We start from the raw sequence: 18,701 nt of genomic DNA, 5'->3' as shown, positions 1-18,701 counted from the left end.
AAATGCTGACAGTCAGGTGCTCAACTATTGCAGCGCTAGCAGGCACTAGTATAATACTTAACTTGAGAGCATGAAGACAGCAGCATAAATCATTCCAGGTCCATGTAGAAATGACTGTGTGTTCATGCTATCCTTTTCCTTTTCCAAGTAACACAAGAGAATTTGTCCAGCATAAACTGTCATAAAATAATGCTGTGTTGCTGTTTACAGAGAGTGACAAAAGTCAAGAAATTCTCAATTATGTGTCTCCATTATCTCAGAACAAAAGGAAGTATAGAGAAAATAGCTTTGCTCTTTTGTGATTAGATGTTGGAGGATCTATAATTGTGAGTTATTGCTAACTGGGTTTGAGGTTTAGGTTTTATTTTTGCTATGTGATCCATAATCTTTTAGTTAATTACACTGACTTAAACAGAAATGGAATTTGCTGCTGCTATACACTGGTTGAAGTGAGGTTACAGTTAAGCCCTTAGTTTTTTGTTTTGTTTTGTTTTTTTTTTTCATAGACATTAGGGCTGGAAGGGACCTCGGAAGATCATCGAGTCCAGCCCCCTGCCCAAAGGGCAGGAAGTCAGCTGGGGTCATAGGATCCCAGCAAGATAAGCATCCAGTTTCGTCTTGAAGGTGTTCAATGTAGGCGCTTGAACCACCTCCGGTTACAGGCTGTTCCAGACCTTGGGGGCTCAGACAGTAAAGAAATTCTTCCTTATGTCCAGCCTGAAACGATCTTGTAGTAGTTTGTGACCATTCAACCTCGTCATCCCTTGGGGCGCTCTGGTGAACAAACGTTCCCCCAGATACTGGTGGTCACCCCTGATAAACTTGTAGGTAGCCATCAGTTCACCCCTGAGCCTGCGCTTTTCCAGGCTAAAGAGCCCCAGGGCTCTCAGCCTGTCATCGTAGGGTCTGCTTCCCTGACCTCTGATCATGCGTGTGGCTCTTCTCTGGACTCTCTCAAGCTTCTCCACATCCTTTTTGAATTGTGGAGCCCAAAACTGGATGCAGTACTCCAGCTGCGGCCTCACTAAGGCCGAGTACAAGGGGAGAATGACGTCCCGGGATTTGCTTGAGAAGCATCTATGGATGCAAGCCAGCGTTTTGGTTGCTTTACTAGCCGTAGCATCGCACTGCAGGCTCATGTTCATCTTGTGGTCAATGATGACCCCCAAGTCTCTTTCTTGCATAGTGCTAGCCAACATAGCACTGCCGAGCCTATAAGGATGCTGCGGGTTTTTCTTTCCAAGGTGGAGAACCTTGCATTTAATGACGTTGAACACTATCAGATTCTCGTTTGCCCACTTGCTGAGCCTGTCCAGGTCAGTCTGGATCACCCTCCTGTCTTCTGGTGTGGATGCTTTGCCCCAAAGTTTGGTGTCATCGGCGAACTTGGCCAGTCCACTTCTGACTCCAGTGTCCACATCATTAATGAAGATGTTGAACAGTATGGGTCCAAGGACAGAGCCTTGGGGGACCCCACTGGTCACAGGACACCACGATGAGTGACTTCCATCAATTACTACCCTCTGGGTCTGACCCCGGAGCCAATTTTCCAGCCAGTGGATCGTGGAGGACCCAAGGCGACAATTGGCCAGTTTCTCCAAGAGGTGATCATGGGAAACCAGATCGAAGGCTTTTTTGAAGTCAAGATATATGACATCAATCTCATCTCCCTTGTCCAGGTGATAGGTCACCTGGTCGTAGAAGGAAATGAGATTGGTCAAGCAAGACCTACCCGCAACAAACCCGTGCTGGCTATCCCTTAAGATGTTGATGTCGGCCAGTCCATTAAGGATGGCCTCTTTTCTTTTCTTAAGTATAACTGTATGTAATAAAAGATCTCTTAGAAGGGAGGAACCTCTTTTCCCTGATGCTCCCTATAAATATTCCGTGTGTGTATAGATGATGGCAAGCACAGCTCCCTTTAACTTAAGCAAACACAAATACAAAAAATTAGGGAGCTCACACAGTGTGAGTTAGGAAAAAAGTGAAGTTTATGGCAAACAAGGAGATAATTTACCCCAATGAATAATTCTGCCTAGTCTGCCTTATGTTCCTTCAGGTTACAAAGAGGACAGTGTTTTTCATCTAAAGTATAGAGATTTCATCCAACAGGGAAATCATGATCTTTCTCTTACTGTTTGAGATGATGAGAGAACAAGCTATATGAATTAGCCATAGAAGGGATTAACAGAATGCAGTCACACTGGGGTATTCAATTTCAAGTAAGCAAATTTGAGGAGATAAAAAATCTATTGAGTATGTTAGTATAGGAAGAAATAATAAAATTAATTAGCATGGAAGAACACCTAGAGAGTCCTAAGAAGACCCATACTTATCTGCATTGTTCCATAGCCATGGAGTTTAAGGCCAGAAGGACCTAGTATATTGTCGGACCCAGTAGTGCTCCATCTCTGGCCTGCAGGCCAGATCTGTCCTGTGGGGCCATGTCATTTGGCTGTGGAGCTCCCTGTGGGTCTGGAAATTTAGCAGTAAGGGAGTGGTGGCAGTGAATTGCTCCCAGAGCTGTGGTAGTTACTGGTGTCACCCCTCCCTCTCCGCCAAATTTCTGGACCTGTGGGGAGGCTGATGGTCCAGATTGTGCTAGTACATGGAGTGGATCTAGCACATAGGGGCATGCTAAGGCCAGTTCTGGTATGCAGGATCATGCTATGACTGTATCGGATGTGTGGGATCACATGGGCCTTACGGATCATACCTGCAGACTCACCCTATGCCATTCCTCCGGCCTCTGAGTCAGATAGGTTGAGCACCATTGATTTAACCTGCTTTATATCACAAGCCATTAGAATTTAGGCAGAAGGTAGGTAGATTTGTACCTTGCTAAATTAACTAGTAGTTTTTTTCCCCAGTGGGCTGAATTGGCAGTGCCCAGGGAGCAATGTGGCCCAGTCCTAATCCAAACATAAGGGAGAAGGGGCAAGGCCTGGTTCTATTAATTGCCACACTCCCGTGCCACCAAATTTACTGACCCATGGGGACTCCACAGGCCAGATGCAGTGCCTCTGCTGGCTGTATTTGTCCCTCAGGCTGGAGGTAGAGCACCCCTGGACTAACTAAACTAGAACAGCATAGCATAAGCTCTCATAAGCAAAGGGTCTGTTTCATCAGATACTGTAAGGAAGCAGAGCTACTAAATAGAAAGCTGTTATTAGAATACAAAGCCATGTTAGTTAGAAGAGACAAAGTAGTTAACCCATTGAGGGACATAGGATTTATAAAAGCTAATCCAGATAATGGGATAAGAACCCATCATCCCTATTTAGGCCATACTTAAAACAATCCAGTCTGTGGGCATTTTCTTTTTCCATAATTTCCTGTTCAAGTTTGTGTTTAGAGTTTTGTTGTGTAGGAACAGTCACCCTGAGGTCAGTTCAGGGAGGTTCAAGTGTCTGCCACAGGCTTATCTGTCTTTCTGGTATTGATGTCAGTTCAGTTTTTATTCATTCTTACGTGTAGGGATTGGCCCATCTCTCCAATGTAGACAGCAGAGGGGAACTGTAAGCATGTGAAATTTACCCAGTTACCCTTGATCTTGAATAAAGAATATCTTCCAGCAAGGAATCTAGTCTTGATTTGAAGATATCAACCAATAGATTATCCGCTTCCCTTGGTAGTTTGTCCTATTGATTAATTTCCTGCACTGTTAAACATTTCTCCCTGTGCTCTAATTTAAATTTATTTTTACTTCAGCTTCCAGCCTTTGAGTTTTTTATTTCTTTCTCCACTAGATTAAAGGGCCATTTAGTACCTGGTATTTTCTCCCCAGGGAAGTACTTATACACTGTAATCAAGTCACCTCTCAGTCTTCTTTTTGACAAACTGAACAAATAGAGCTCTTTAGGTCTTTCACTGAAAGCCATTTTTTCTAACCCTCAAATCATTTTTGTTTTTCTTCAGTCTTTCCAGTTTTAGACCTTCTTTTTAAAAATGTAGACACAAGAATGTTATGAACTGCTCCAGTATTGGTTTTACCAGTGCTGTGTAAAGAGGTAAAATCACCTACCTCCTCCTACTTACTACTCACCTCTTTACAGCATCACTCATGGAGGTCATGTTGATTTATTTGTCCACTGTGACCCCTAAATCCTTTCCAGGCTTAGGGCCTCCTTCTCTGTAGGGACGGCCTTCACTTCATCATCCTAGATGTGTAATTTTGCATGGTGGCTGTGTCAAAACATATTTCGTTTGAAATAGCGAAGTTTACCAGATTGTTCTGTAACAGCTATGACTTCATCATTGTTTACTGTTTTCCCTATCTTTATATCATCTTCAAATTTTATCAGCAGCAATATTTTTTTTATTTACTTCCAGTTCAGAGATGAATAAGCTACAGGCCTAGAACCCATCCCTGTAGAACCCTCATTCAATAATGATAATCCCCTGATAACTACTATTAGAAATCTGTCAGTCAGCCAGTTTCTAATCCATTTAATGTATGCTTTATTGATGTTGCATAGTGCTAATTTTTTTTAATCACAATGTCACGTGGCACTAAATAAAATACCTTGCAGAAGTCAAAGAATATTACATGTACCTTTTATCAGTTAAATTTATATTCTAATCAAAGAACAAAATCAGATTTGTTTGATAAATTCATGCAGGATAACAATAGCAATTGCCTATATAAAGGAAAACAATAGACTCTTGTTCTTCGGTGTGGGTAGAGGGGAATAAGAAGGAGCCAACATTGTTTTGCAATGAATAGCCAAATTAATAGGCAATGAAGGAAACCATATATTGTTTGCTGACAGGGTTTGGCAGCAAACTGCTGCTTTGCTTGAAGGCTCAGGTTTCGTACAAGAGACTCTCCATCCCCTCCTACTTACCATGGGAAAATCCCTTCATCCCCACAATTCCTTCATTCCCCCAAGAGAGGTGATTTTTTTTTTTGTCCAGTATGGAGAAATGTCCTATTCCTCTTGTCTTCCCATTTAAACACATGATCCCTGCTAGGATCTCATACTGGCCCACCAGATTTGTCAGATATAACTATTCCCAAAATTTTAGAGGATGTGACAAATAGGACCAACAGACTTCCAGGGGAGAAGAAAGAATCCCACCTTTCTTCCCCCCATACTGTACATATACACAGGCATCAACAGGAGGGAGAAATTGACTTAACTGAGCTAGCTGAGTCCTAGACTCACAACAGAGGCTGATGTCCAGTTGCCTGACAGTGTGACCAAATAGGCTGAGTGTCTCACAAATGAAGTGATGATTCTACATCCTGTTGCATCAGACAACTTTGAGGTAAAAAGACTTTTCCAACTTTTCTCTGAGCATAATCTGCACAAAATGAACTGTCCCAAACAGGAGACTTTACCACACCTGTAGCTCTCCTGTGAAATACGAATTTTCATTTCTACTTAGGAGAACTTTTACAACCTTTGCAATCTCCTATGCCTGATGAAGGGTGCCTGTGCCCAAAAGCTTGCAAATAAAGATGTTTTTTGCAAATATCTAGTTGCTCTAATAAAAGATAGAATCTCTGCCATGAGTTTTGATTCTGTAATGTAGACTAACTGTTTTAAGAAATAGACTGAGCAGAGTGCTAGAAAAGTGTCTTGTAGGAAATTATCCTCCACTAGTAGGAGTTAGGATCTGTCAGCTTTAACAGTTGTAATTCAGTGTTTGTGTTAAAGTTTCACCTATGCTTAAAACACCTATTCTCATATTCCCATGGAACAAATTCTGTACACCAGATGCACCTGTGTGCATACAATGTAAGAAAAGTGTTCAAATGGTTCACATGTGTACCTGGGAACTTTAATCTCCTGATTGCTCATCTTTCTGAGACTGTCCTTTCCTGTGTCTTTGGGAATGTAATTTAACCTCCCGCTTTCAAGTTCCTCCTCTTTCAAATATTTTTGGCTACCACATATCATAATAACTAAGTTAATGGTTGCAAAAAATCCTTACATATGATCAAGTAGATCAAGTTGCCTTTATTCTTACTCCATTCTATATGTTGTTACTTTTCTATTAATCATGAGAGTAAACTTATAATTCCACAAAATCTCCAAATATAAAAATTACAGGGCTATATTCTCATATCTGTTGCTCTGACAGAGTAAAGTAACCTTAGTGTAAAGGTGACTCAAATCCATATAATTGTAATGCTAACTGTTCATTACATGACCTTGAATATTTATTGTAAAATATCTATTTAATCATTATGTTATTCTTCCTAATATATGTTTGGGTATTTTTAAACTCTTACTAGACATTTTGTTAATCTCTATAATGGGCATATACAGTATCATTATTTCCATAAGGTTTTATATATTTATCTGTATTAGCATGAATAAGGCTGCCGGTTTCTTATAACAAAGTGAAATTACCATGTTGGAACCACTATGACCTGTAGAGGGAATTATATATATTTTCAATTCTCTCTAAATATATATTTACTAGTGAAAAATGGACCTCAAATTACTTGGTGGCAAGATTCACTTTAGACTGAGCCCCAAATGTCTGAGATTTTAATATTGATTTTATCCAAGCATCTTGAGTTTGCAAATTTGGGATGGAAATTTCACAGAAACAGGCTTTTTGAGATTTTCAGTGCTTTCCTGTTTCCCCTTCGGCCAGAAACAAAATATTGTTTTGATAGTATTTAAACGCCTCACATACTGATTGTGTTGTTTCTGGTTTCAGCCAGGACCAAGACACAGAGGCAAATGAAAATAAAATTCATGGCTTTTAAAATAAAGAATCAGTCCTTCAAGAATGTGGAAGAAACTTGGCCTCTGGCTTTTGAAGTGTTTTTTTTCTTTAAAGTTATTCTTACCCAAATGATATTTACAGGATGCATCCTAATACTTTCAACATTGTTGTAGGACCTAAAGTTACTTTCTCCAGTTTCTTTTTGGACCAGTATCAAAAATCTACTATTAAAGAGTTTGAAGTAATAGTTATTTACTCTTCTGGTTGGAAACAGTTCGGGGTTTTTTCTTACTAGTGGAAGTGTGCCTTGACATCTATTTCTTTAGATAAGATATTACAAAATATAGAAGATGTTTATTTTTATATCTTTCAGATTGCCATTTTTCCACCTTTTAGTTCATTTATGACATAATTTTATAGCCATTGCTTCAAAACTGCTGGACCCAAGAAGTTATGGTAAAAGGTTCTATATTATGTAGAGCTCCATGTGATCAAACCCTTGTGCCCATGCAGAGGTCCTTTCACCTCCACCACTTTGTCTTCCCCCGGTATTCTGTATGGGGTGTATAAAGTAGGAATTCCTGGTATTATTGCTGTCCATTGTACATACAGAGGATAGATCAAGTAAAAGCAAGAGGGGAAGAAGAAAGCAATGGTATTAGCCTTTGATGTATCAATCTCTGCCAGGGCTCAAAATTTTGCGAGATGAGCAAAAACATTTTCAAGATAGTACACATTTTATGCTACTAGTAATGAGAAATAGAAAACAAATTTTATTCCTAAATTGATTCATCTTATAAAATAGCTAAGATATTGTGTGTTTAACATTCCCCAGCACCTCCAAAAACTGTGTTCCTGCCTCCTTACTGCCATTCTACAAATAGCAAACCCAGAAACAAAGCTGAGAAGTTGCTCAACAGTTTCTGTCATGTGCACTAAATGAAATAGCTTCTGAAGCTCATACCATTTTATACCTTCGTGCCAAGACAAAGAGTTCAAGAACAGCACTGGGGAAGTTTAACCATTTTATTCCTAGGTTTGATTCATACAGAACAAGTGGGTGTGGCCATGCTTCTTGGCAAGATTGAGACCTGTCTTTAGTGCAGGGATGGGGAATCTCTGGGCCACTGGTCAGCCAGGGACTCCATTAAGAAAAAAAGAGAAAAAAAAAAGCTTGCTTTGGAGCCAGAGCAGAGCCATGATCTGTAGCCTGCATGATCCGGGCCTGCAGAGGCATGCATGCAGGGAATTGTGGCTCTGTCCTGGCTCCTTGCAGCAATGACAGCCTGTCTGGAGCTGGGGCAGAGCCACAATTCTCTGCATGCATGCCCCTGCCATGAGCGTGCATGCTACAGATCATGGTTCTGCCTTGGCTCCCGAGCACGCTTATTTATTTATTTATTTTGAGTCAGCCGGGGACTCCATTTCCCAGCAGCTCCAGAGCAGCCCCCTGTGCTGCTCTGCCATGTGTGCTACTCGTGTGGCTGAGGCTGGGGACTGACACATGGAGACTGACACAAGCCATGCAGGCAGAAGCGGCTGGGAAATGGAGTCCCCGGCCAACCAGATCCGGCCCACAGGCCAGACATTCCCCATCCTTGCTTTAGTGCATGCTGTTCAATCTCTGTCATTAAGACAGAATTGTTAATTACTTAATAGACTTTTCTATTGTACTCATCACTATAGGCTAGGAACAGAAGTTACACACAAACTGGTTTAAGTGATCAGAAACTGGTTTAAACCTGTAACAGAGCAGAAGTTCAGTGCACATAAACCAGTTTCAAAATGGCCCAAACTGGTTTAAGATAAACCTGGTTGAATGTAGTGTCAGACTTTACTGATTGAGGTCAAATGAGTTTATGGCACTTCTGTCCCAGACCCCTTCCTGGTTTAAGTTAAATCAGAGTCCCCCAGCATACCAGTATGCTTTGCAGTCCTGTGCTGCGCTGTGCTGTCTGCTCCTCTGCTCTCTGGCAGGCGCAAGGACAGGGGCGTGGCGAAATGCCAGCCTGGCAAGGCCCCCTGGGGCAAAGGGGGCATGGAGGGGGTTTATTTCCCCCTCCCTCCCCTCTTTTACTGGAGGACCCCAGTCAGGGTCTGCCTGGCTAGAGCAGAGAAGTCCCTGTCAGGCATTTCCACCCCATACACACACACACTCACTGCTCAAGCAGTGGGGGGTATGGCCAGATGCTGCAAGCCAGGGTGGTGGTTTAAACCCCTCCCCACTCATACTCAGGCCTGCTATGGCCAGGCCACACCCCACCCCCCTCACCTGAGCTTCCCTCCAGCCTTCTGACCACTACAGAAGGGAAGGGGTGGGCATGCTCTAGCACCCCCTGGCTTCTGGCTTGAGCCATGGCAGACACGTGGCTGCATTTGCAGAATCAAAAGTGAATGTCTATTCACTTGCTTGCTGGTTTAATCTAAACAGGTTAGACTGAGCTGCAAAGATTGAATCAATTCAGGCTTGGGCTTTTTGAATGTCTGTACATAGCCATAATAGCTGAGTATTTCATGGGTAGTAAAGCATTTATTTATAAAACATCCATATGAGATAGGAGAATGTTGTTATCCTCATTCATAGAGAAGGGCGTGAGAAACAAAGAAATGAAGATCGAAAGTAGTTACTTATTTTGGTTGCCCAATATGAGATACTAAGAACCTAATATTTCAGAATATTTAGAATCAAATAGCACTTCATAGAATAATTTGCACTGACTTCATTTGCAGCTGTGTAAAGCCGCTCCCAATAAATCCAGACACCCCAAAAATGGGAATCATACTATTCAGTGACCCTGCGTGAAATGTTTGGTAGAGGGCTTTGTTACACATTACACTTTAAGCTTCTCCAGTGTTGATTGGTGTTAGTGTTAGTTCAAGTTTAGGGCAGTCACATGTTCAGGCTAAAAACTGTCTCTGATTGTCCCTGACCTGCACAGCTGTGACTTGTCTGTAGAGGTCTGGTGAGAAGGTGCCTGGCTAGGTGTTATAACTGTGAGTTGCTACCAGAGCACTGGTGAGCCAGAACAGGCTTCTATTCCAGCTTTAGGTAGGGATGAGAACGTAAGGGTGGAAGAGAGAAGGGTGCGAGAATTTAATGATTGTGACTGGGTAGTGAACTGAGAGGTGAGGCTGGGGGCTGGGTGGTGAAATGAAGGAAGTCACCCCCTGAAGGATAATTTTAAAAGAGGTTAAAAAAATTCTAAAAAGAAATAAAGAGTAAGTACATTAAAGAAAGTCTCCGGTTTTAATAAAATCGGATTGGGTAGCCTGTTTCCTACAAAGTTGTTCCCTATAGTCTCCATTCTTCACCTCACCATCTTGTGAACCTCACCTACCTTGCTTTCCAATCACATCAGTTCTTAATTTTAATCTCCATTCCTCCTATCTTTATTCAGATTCATTTTGTCCCAACCCTAGTTCATTGTTTCTAGTCTCTTTGCTCATCCAATCCCAGTTCAGTCCCTACATTTCAGCTCCTAGTTAGATCCATTAAGATTCTTCTCCCACCCTACTGTGCTGTTCCTTGGTCCTAGTCTCCTTGTACAACCAAACTCAGTTTTATTCTGAACTCATTTGATTTTATTTTCCCCCTACCTATTAGATCAGAGATCCATTGTTACCAAATTTGCCCATTACTTTGGGGTGTGCTCATTTATTAGGGATAGTATCTAGGGTCTTGGTGATTCTGTCAATGTGCTGCTCGTGTTACTATACGGAGCTGTATCTCTCCCTTCTGCAAGCCCTCACCCCCAGTGGAGCTATCTTGCAGGACTCAATCTCAATGGGACTGGGTTCCTCCAGTCACCGAATCAGTCATACACACAAACACACACAAATTAATGTGACACGCCTGACCTGGCTGGGCTGATCAGCATGGACAGGCTGACACCCTCATATGCCAAGAATCAGTTCATAAGAGCAACAATAAAATGCAGTCAGACACAAGCACACAGGTAAACAGAATCCCTCTGAATCTGGCTGGGTGTCCAGCTGACACCCTCATGGGCCAGCATTCAGTTCATAAGGGCACGTCTGAGTCAAACTGGGTCAATCAGCCTGTACAAGCTGATCCCCTTATGTGTTTCAAACTCAGCACGTCCCAATCTTTGGCCTCTTGATGAGCAGACCCCACAATAATTTAGGCTTCACATGGATCTTTAGCATAGGTAAAAGAAGCGTTGCTGCAGAGCACGGGAGGAAAAAGAAGCAGAGAAGGAAAAATATACCCAATTACTACCAGTTTGACTATAAAAGTTATTTATTGCTAAGCATATGAAATATATAATAGTACTAGTAGTAATAGACATGCAAAAGAAAAACAAACACAACAATGACAATACTACCCTGGTTTCACTAAGTATTTGGGGAAACTTAGCTCAAGCTTAACTAATACAGTTCAGGTTCAGAAGTTTATGCCTAGAAAGAAGAGAGAACGCTGGGGTCTCACCTAGTCCACGGTACTCAGGCTGCAAAGCTGACAGGCACAGTCCCTAGCACAATCCTTGAAGAGAGAGACGATCTGTTCTTCCAGCGTCCCAAGAACGACAGGGGATGGTGTCAGCACAGGAGTTTTCTTCTCCTTTCCTTTTCTCCCTCTTTCCTCCTGCTTCTTCTTTTTCTTTCTTTCTTTCTCTTCTTTAAGCACACACACTTACAGATTTTTATACCCTCAGTTCAGCTGCTTCGAAGCACCCTCAGTAGTGTAAATCATTGTCTTTTCTATTGACAAGGGTTATCTGGTTTGGACCATCTCAGGAAACTGATTGATAATCAGGAAACACTTAAGATTAGGGAGTAACCCAAATACTTGGGAGCCAGCTTGAGATTCCTGTGGATGGCAGATATACTGATGGGATATCTCATGGTTTCTTCAGGAACAATAGATAGCTTGCAGCATCAGGATTTTGGATTTTTACTTGTTGTGCACAAGCCTCATCTTAGCATGACTTTTCCAGATCTTACTATAGTCTTTTAACAGACTTAAAGCAATTATTGGGGTGCTCATAACTTTTTGTGGAGAGGACTCCCACCAGTCGTCTCGGGAAAGATATGACAACACCTGGGATTAGGGCTCCAGCAGGCTGGATGCTGTGGTGAACCCTTAACCATTGTTCAAATGTTGCCCATACCCCCTCTGACTCGGTCTCTTGCCTCAGCATTCCCTAACCCGGCAACCGAGTTTTAGTCAATCAAGTTTAAATAGGCCTCCCATAGTGGGACCGGGGAATGTACGGCCCGAGATGCCTATTAAACTTAGAGCTGTGTGTGTGTGTCGGGGGGGGGGAGTCCTTAGCAAATCCAGATTAGAACTGGTCTGATAAATGCTGAGCTGGGTGTGTGTGAACATGGGTTGATTAACATTGGAAGCATAGATTCCCCATCATGCAGCGCTCTCCTGATTCTCTGGTCCCAGAATTCACTGCAGTCTCTGCTTCAGGCTTTCTGTTTTCCTCATGTAAATGAATGGTCATCTGGTTCCATCTCAGATGTAAATGAGACCTAGGGCAGTTGTTTCACTCTTATCACCCTTATCTGGAGAGTTTTAGGTGCGTCTCTCACTGCATCTTAATCAGTTTCGTTTATGTAGAGGAGGGGAGGGAGGGGGGGTGAGTCCTTGTGAGTCAGACAGACTGCATCCTGTGCTAGGGTTGCCCAAGAACACAGAGCTGAGACGTAACACCATCCAGAGGTGGATCCAGGTGGAGTGCAGTGGTACAGTTGCACCCTCCCCTCCCCCATTGATTCCTGCTCTACTCAAACTTTAACACCAACTGTCTGGGAGGGGCAGTGGCATTTCTATTCAGGCAGCACTGAGAGAGTCTATTGACTCCATGACTCGTTATAATCTACCTGATTCCTGCTAATGTCTAATGCCTCTTCATTCCATAGGTGTTAATGACTCTCCATTTTAAGTCTTGTTGTTCCACTTTTTAAACTATCTTCTATAGCTGTGCTATGCCTTAGTCATTCCTTGTAATGTTTCCCTTCTGTTTCACATCCCTGCAGATTCTTTTTAGATCTAGCTAAAGACTCTAACTCAGGTGTAGAAATGACTGACAGTGAAGTATTGAAAGCATCAAGACTCTCAGAAAGGCTAGATTTTGTTTTATGAATTTGAATAAGATATATATTTAAATATAATGACTACAGAACTAATGGAGCAACATATTTTGACCATTTTTCTTGTTTCTCATGTGACTATATAATCTAGCAAGTTAATCAACATTCCAATAAAGTTTTATTTGTTTTTGCTTTTATCTTTAATTGAACAATATAGTGCCAGGCCCCTAGCTTATTAGTAAAGCTTCTAGTTTCTCTTTAACTGGAGAAAAATGTGTCATGTTTTATGTGATAATGCCACACCACCACACCATCTGCACCCCACTTTTCAAAATCCTAGATCTACCCTTGGATATACCACATTTCTCTTGCCAGCAGCCAGGCTTAGAATCTCTGCCCAGCCAGTCCTAGTCTTTCCCCTCCTGAATCTCAGATATAGTTCTGTCCAGCTCTCAGTCTCTACTTCAGCTTCTTTGGCCACTTTCCTTCCACCCCACATTCTAGTCTCAGTTTTGTAGTCCCAGATTCCCTCTAGTTCCTTGCCCCAATCTACCTCCTGCTTTCCTAGATTAAACTCTTGTCTCCTCCACATGCTGATTTTGAAGCTTCCTCTTCTCTATTGCCTGAGCCTAATAGGGGGATCACTAAGAATACAAAAGTGTATCTCCTCATTTTCAGTCAGGTGTCCAGTCACTGGTCCATCTTGGCTCAGAGCAACCTAGAGCTGAAAATGCAGGGAAAGGCCTACTAATTTTCAGGACTGACCATGCTCAGTGAAGATGGTATCTTCAGGGAATTTAGCTGCTAAGAAGTATCTTTTGCATATGTGAGAACAAGTGATTTTTTTTTTTCAGAGGTCTTGTAACTTGGCCAAATATAGATGTCATGAGACAGAAAGGCAGACATACTTGACAAAAAAAGCCACCTCTCTGCCAAATTAAAATAAAATAAATTTATAACCCAGGCTAAATGATGTACTAGCCACATTCCTGAAAACAATTGAATCTATTTGGATACATTTTTTGAAAACATATTCACCCTCTGACAGATCCCTGACATGGAACATTTAAAATTTGGCAAAGTAATAAGCAACTTAAAATAGTCTTATAATGAAAAGTGTCAGGGAAACTTAATAGGCAGTGATATCAGCTTATAATATGTAATTACAGCATCATGCTTATATCTAGTTTTCATTTCTGTATACCAGCCCAGTCATTCTATAACCTAAATTATATTAAAGAAAGGAAATATATGGTGAAAAATCAGTTTCCTAAACTGCTTAGTCCTTCAGCATCTATTGCATATTTACATGGAAAAAATATCATTCAAATGTGCAATTGGGAGATCCAAGTACCCAAGTTGACTGAAGTGTTACTTAATGGGCAGCAGTCTAATTAACATATTGCTGGAAGGATGGTCTACCTGCCACACACAACTGTTCTGAAAGGCTCCAGGGGATTCAGGTAGCACAGATGAAAAGTGCATGCACTTGTTATTCAGCAGCACATCTGAAAGGAACATGTAAAGACTGCTTTGTCTATTATGCTGCCTTTTCAGACTGAGTTGATAATGCTAGTGTCGTTTTCAAGTGAAGCGTGTGCCAGATTACAGATAGCTAGTACTGGCATTTGAGAGCTGTTAATTGTGAAACTTGAGAAGAAAATGGGCACATTCTTTCTACGGCTGCTATTCAAATGATGGCCTTTTTATCCCAGAGCACTGTGGGTTTCACTTTTATTCTCTTCCCACATAAAATGCATGAAGTGCACTAAGGCTCTTTCATTTGTCAGTTTCTATATTGCATTCTTTGCAAGGGCTGCTTTGGCTGTTTAAAATGTGCCCCATGTATTAAAATGAAATTGTCACTTCTGTGTGGTGCAACATAACATGGCTTGACACTAAGCGCCTGCAGCTACAGAAAACAGACTTTTATTGCATTTATTCTTTCAGAGACAAGAGTCTCTAAAGGCTCACTGCAGACATTCTCTCAGTTAAATCTGAATGAAGTCAAAGTGAACAATCTAAGTTGCTGTCTTTGTGCTTGTGCAAATGGCCCATCCTACATGATACGGCAGTGGAAACAGTGCTACAGAAGACTCTAACAGTTCGAACCCAGAAGGGGCAATTTTAATGCGTCCATTTGAAATAAACTAACAAAACTCTTGTCCTGCTTGGACTGTTAATCATCTTATTTTCTGCCTCGTGTTTTCTTAATGTTTGGCAAATTTTTGTACTAGGAGACATAATGTCCCTCTCAGCTCCAGTTTGAGACCCTGGAGAATATGTATGTTCTGTAGGCTACATGTTATTTTTTCTTCCTAACAAGCCTGTGGAAAGAGTTTGTTTATGAACTCATTTTAAAAGGGCCTTGACTTGTAGGAATGAAGTAAAAATTAGGTCAGAGAAGTCTTCTCGCTTGGAGAACACCTAGATCAGATCCAAACTAAAAGAAGAATATTGAAAATTATTTTTCAGAACAGCTTTCCTAGGGAAAAAAAGTAATGATTATAGAATTCTTTCTGCTTATTTAACCATTTCCCCCTTGTCTTCCTCCCTAAAGTGCTTATACATTTCTTAAAGTGCTATAAATTTTCCCTAGCTTTATAGTCTTTATAACAACTTAAATCACACAGGTGCTAGCTCATTATTATTAATAGCTTTAATGCTTTGATGCTATAAATATTTGCAAATCACAGTTCACAATGCTATGAAGTGAATGATGAATTGTGTAATAACGTCTTGTTTCCACCCAGGGAAGCAGGAACTGAACCCATGTAATGTACAGTTATAAATGTATTTTGTTTCATATTCTATTATGTTCATATTAGGGGTATGCGAAGCGGGCTGTATTCTATTCGGATTCAGCCCGAATCAGGGACAGTGATTTGATTTGTTGATTTGGATCATTGTCCCTGATTCAATTTGGCCAAATCCAAACCTGAATATTTGATGCTGATTCAGAGAATCATCGATTTGGCCATAGACACAGCTTTAAATGTTTTTTCTACATACCTCGAGGTACCAGCGTGGCTTGTGAATGCTGTGATGCTGGGGCGCGTGGAGCATCCCACAGGAGTGTGGAGGGGCCCTCCACATGCTCAGCAGCAAACCTGGAAGTCCTCTAGGGAGTGTGCAGGGGCCCCCTAGCACCCTCCTGGCTCAGCAATCAGCCATGGGGAGACCCCGGCTGCCCCCCCAGACCCAGGAGGCACCAGTCACCGAGCCAATGGGCATGGGGGGGGGGTTGGCCAATGCACTCCTCGTTGGACCCGAAAGTGGACCAGAAGTGCTTCTAGTCCACTTCCAGGTCTTCTGGGGAGCCCCCTGTGCTTCTGTGGGATGTTCCATCTGCCCCAGCACCTCAGCATTCACAAGCCTCTGCTACCTAGAGGTATGTAGAAAAAACATTTAAAGCTGTGCCTATGTCCGAATCGCTGAATCTTTCTGAATCTCTCCAAATTGATTCAGAGGCTTCCGATTTGATTCAGAGAGCTGAAAGGGTCCTCTGATTCAATTCGTATTCAGAGATTCGGCCATCGAATTGGGCCAAATCTCTGCCGAACCAAATCAGGAACCAAAGCTTTGGACAACCCTTGTTCTTATGTCTTTATATTCTGAAATATTATCTTTCAAATCCTGTCTTCTTATCATGCCCTTTGGGGAAAATTTGGGTGCATAAGAAATTTGAAAACAAGTCTTTCCAACATGCTCCCAACAGTATAAAAATGTCCTTGTTCAGGTGGCTCCTGTTCATAGTCACCACCACAACCTGTACACAGCCAGGACTGCAGCAACAGTCATTGAGGGAGGCAGGCTCTTATTGCTAACTGCACTGTATTGTAATGAGTTACTACACCAGTTTCTCTGCAGCATTCAGCTAGAGCAGCTTTAGCGTTTCCTCTCCACATCTGTGTAGCTTCTTTATTTGCTGACTGCACATTTTCATAGAACTCTAATAACAATTATTGCTTCCCTTCTTCCTCCTATTCTTTTGCAGAATGGAGTCTACAGAAAAATGTGAAGTAGTAATTCAACATTTCAATGGAAAATATCTGAAAACCCCACCTGGTGTACCAGGTAGGTTTTGCTGTTACTTCTTCAGTGAAATAACATAAATGTTCCCATATTATGTTAATTGATTTAGAACACAGGAGTGCTGGCATATGTGCTTGGAATTGCAGTATTACAGGATTCCTGTCACCTTTCAGGCTCAGAAGATTCACATCATTTGTGACCTGTGATTATTTTTGTTGTTGGCGTTCGTTTTCTACCAATTCTGTTTAATTTACAGTATTTCCTTGCCCGAGTTAGTACTACATGAGGATTTATACTTGACAGAAAGAATTTTAACTAACTTCTGTAATAATTTTAATTAGCCATATATATTTTTCATATTAAATGTGTGGATTTTATGTGACACTTTCAATCTGGGCGAACATTGTAAAAACCTAGGAATATAACAGCTATTAGATGATTTGAAGAGTAATTCAGCAACTCATGTAGACTAAAATATTTTAATTGCCTCTATTTCAGGTCATTCATGTCCTCTTTAATACTTGCATCTGTTACTTAGTTTATCTGTATTATAAAATATTTTGATTACCATTTGTTTTTGTCATAGCATCATAAAATCCTACTGTTTTCTATTAGAAGAAACATATCCTAATGGTATGTTTTCAATGGTGTGCACATGCCACATATAAAGCCCCACCTTAAGCTTTTATATGTTAGCAGAAGTTTCACCATCACAGACCCTAGTTCTCATGGGGGACTTCAGTCTTCCTGACACGTTCTGTGAGGGCAGTACAGCAGTGCACAGGCCACCCAGGAAGTTTTTTAGTAAGTATTGGAGAAAACTTCCTGGTGCAAGTGTTGGAGAAGCCAACTAGAGGCCAGGCTCTTCTTGACTTGTTGCTTACAAACAGGGAAGAATTGGTGGGGAATGTAGAAGTGGATGGCAATTTGGGCAGCAATGACCACGAGATTATTGAGCTGAGGGTCCTGAGGAAAGGAAAGAAGGAGAGCAGCAGAGTAAGGACCCTGGTCTTCAGAAAAGTGGACTCCAAATCACTCAGGGAAGGATCCCCTGAGTAGGTAGGATGGGCAGGATCCCCTGGGAAGCCCATCTGAGGAGGAAAGGAGTCCAGGAGAGCTGGTGGTGCTTTAAAGAAACTTTACTGAGGGTGCAAGAATCAACCATCCCAGTGTGCAGGAAGACTAGCAAGTATGGCAGATGAACAACTTGGTTTAGCAGGGAAATCTTCAGTAATCTAAAGCATGAAAAGGAAGTTTACAAGAAGTGGAAACTTAGACAAATGACTAGGGAGGAGCATAAGTGTATTGTTCAGGCATGCAGGGTTGAAATCAGGGGGTGCTCATACATGTGATGATTGTCACCATGTCCACGTGACAAAAATTTCCTTTGTGTGGCTTAATAGCATCACACATCACACATGCTCAAGGTTTGGGGGTTTCAAATGAGTTTGCAACATTGAAAACTAAACCACATCCCCAAGCAGTTTAGTTTGCAACCTTTCTACTTGTAGCGTTGCAGCCTTTAATCTGACAGCTCTCCTGTGGGCCACGGAAGTGGTGAGCAGGCTCCATTGAAAAAAAAAAGGTTGGGCCCCTTGCCTCTTCTCACTTTAGCAAGGAGGGGCCTGATCCTTTTTTTTTTTTTTTCCCCAGAGCCTGCCTTGCCTGCAGCTGGGGGGCGAGCTGCAAGGTGGGGGGAGGAGGGTGGCAGTTCTTCCCTCTGTGTGGGCTGCTAGCAAGCAGATGCTGTCCTGGCTTGGAGGCAGCACCTAGCCTGATCCAACTCCTTCCCAAGCATACCGGAGCTTCCAGTGCACTGTCCCCTCTGCCTTTCTGCCACCCGGGACCAGCTAGGAACAGGCTGGCTTGCCTCTGAGCCAGCATGGGGAGGCAGCAGGTGGGCATCTGGGTGTGCT

General features: G+C 42.0%; 1 protein-coding gene across 11 annotated transcripts in view; it reads left to right on the top strand.

The window, feature by feature from the left end:
* The window catches only part of RBMS3 (RNA binding motif single stranded interacting protein 3), a 1,095,516-nt gene that overhangs the window by 844,116 nt on the left and 232,699 nt on the right, over nt 1-18,701 (top strand). For all 11 annotated transcript variants that reach the window (XR_009462585.1, XM_059728828.1, XM_059728829.1 and 8 more), the window contains one exon: nt 16,748-16,827. Coding sequence is in view for 10 of the 11 variants with exons in the window: in XM_059728828.1 (XP_059584811.1) it covers nt 16,748-16,827 (80 nt within the window). In the remaining variant the exon portion in view is untranslated. The remainder of the gene's footprint in view (nt 1-16,747; nt 16,828-18,701) is intronic.

The sequence above is a fragment of the Alligator mississippiensis genome, chromosome 5 (genome assembly GCF_030867095.1).
Source record: "Alligator mississippiensis isolate rAllMis1 chromosome 5, rAllMis1, whole genome shotgun sequence".
NCBI lineage: Eukaryota > Metazoa > Chordata > Crocodylia > Alligatoridae > Alligator > Alligator mississippiensis.
Note: the sequence above shows the minus strand (reverse complement) of the source record. Positions and strands in the feature narration are given on the sequence as shown.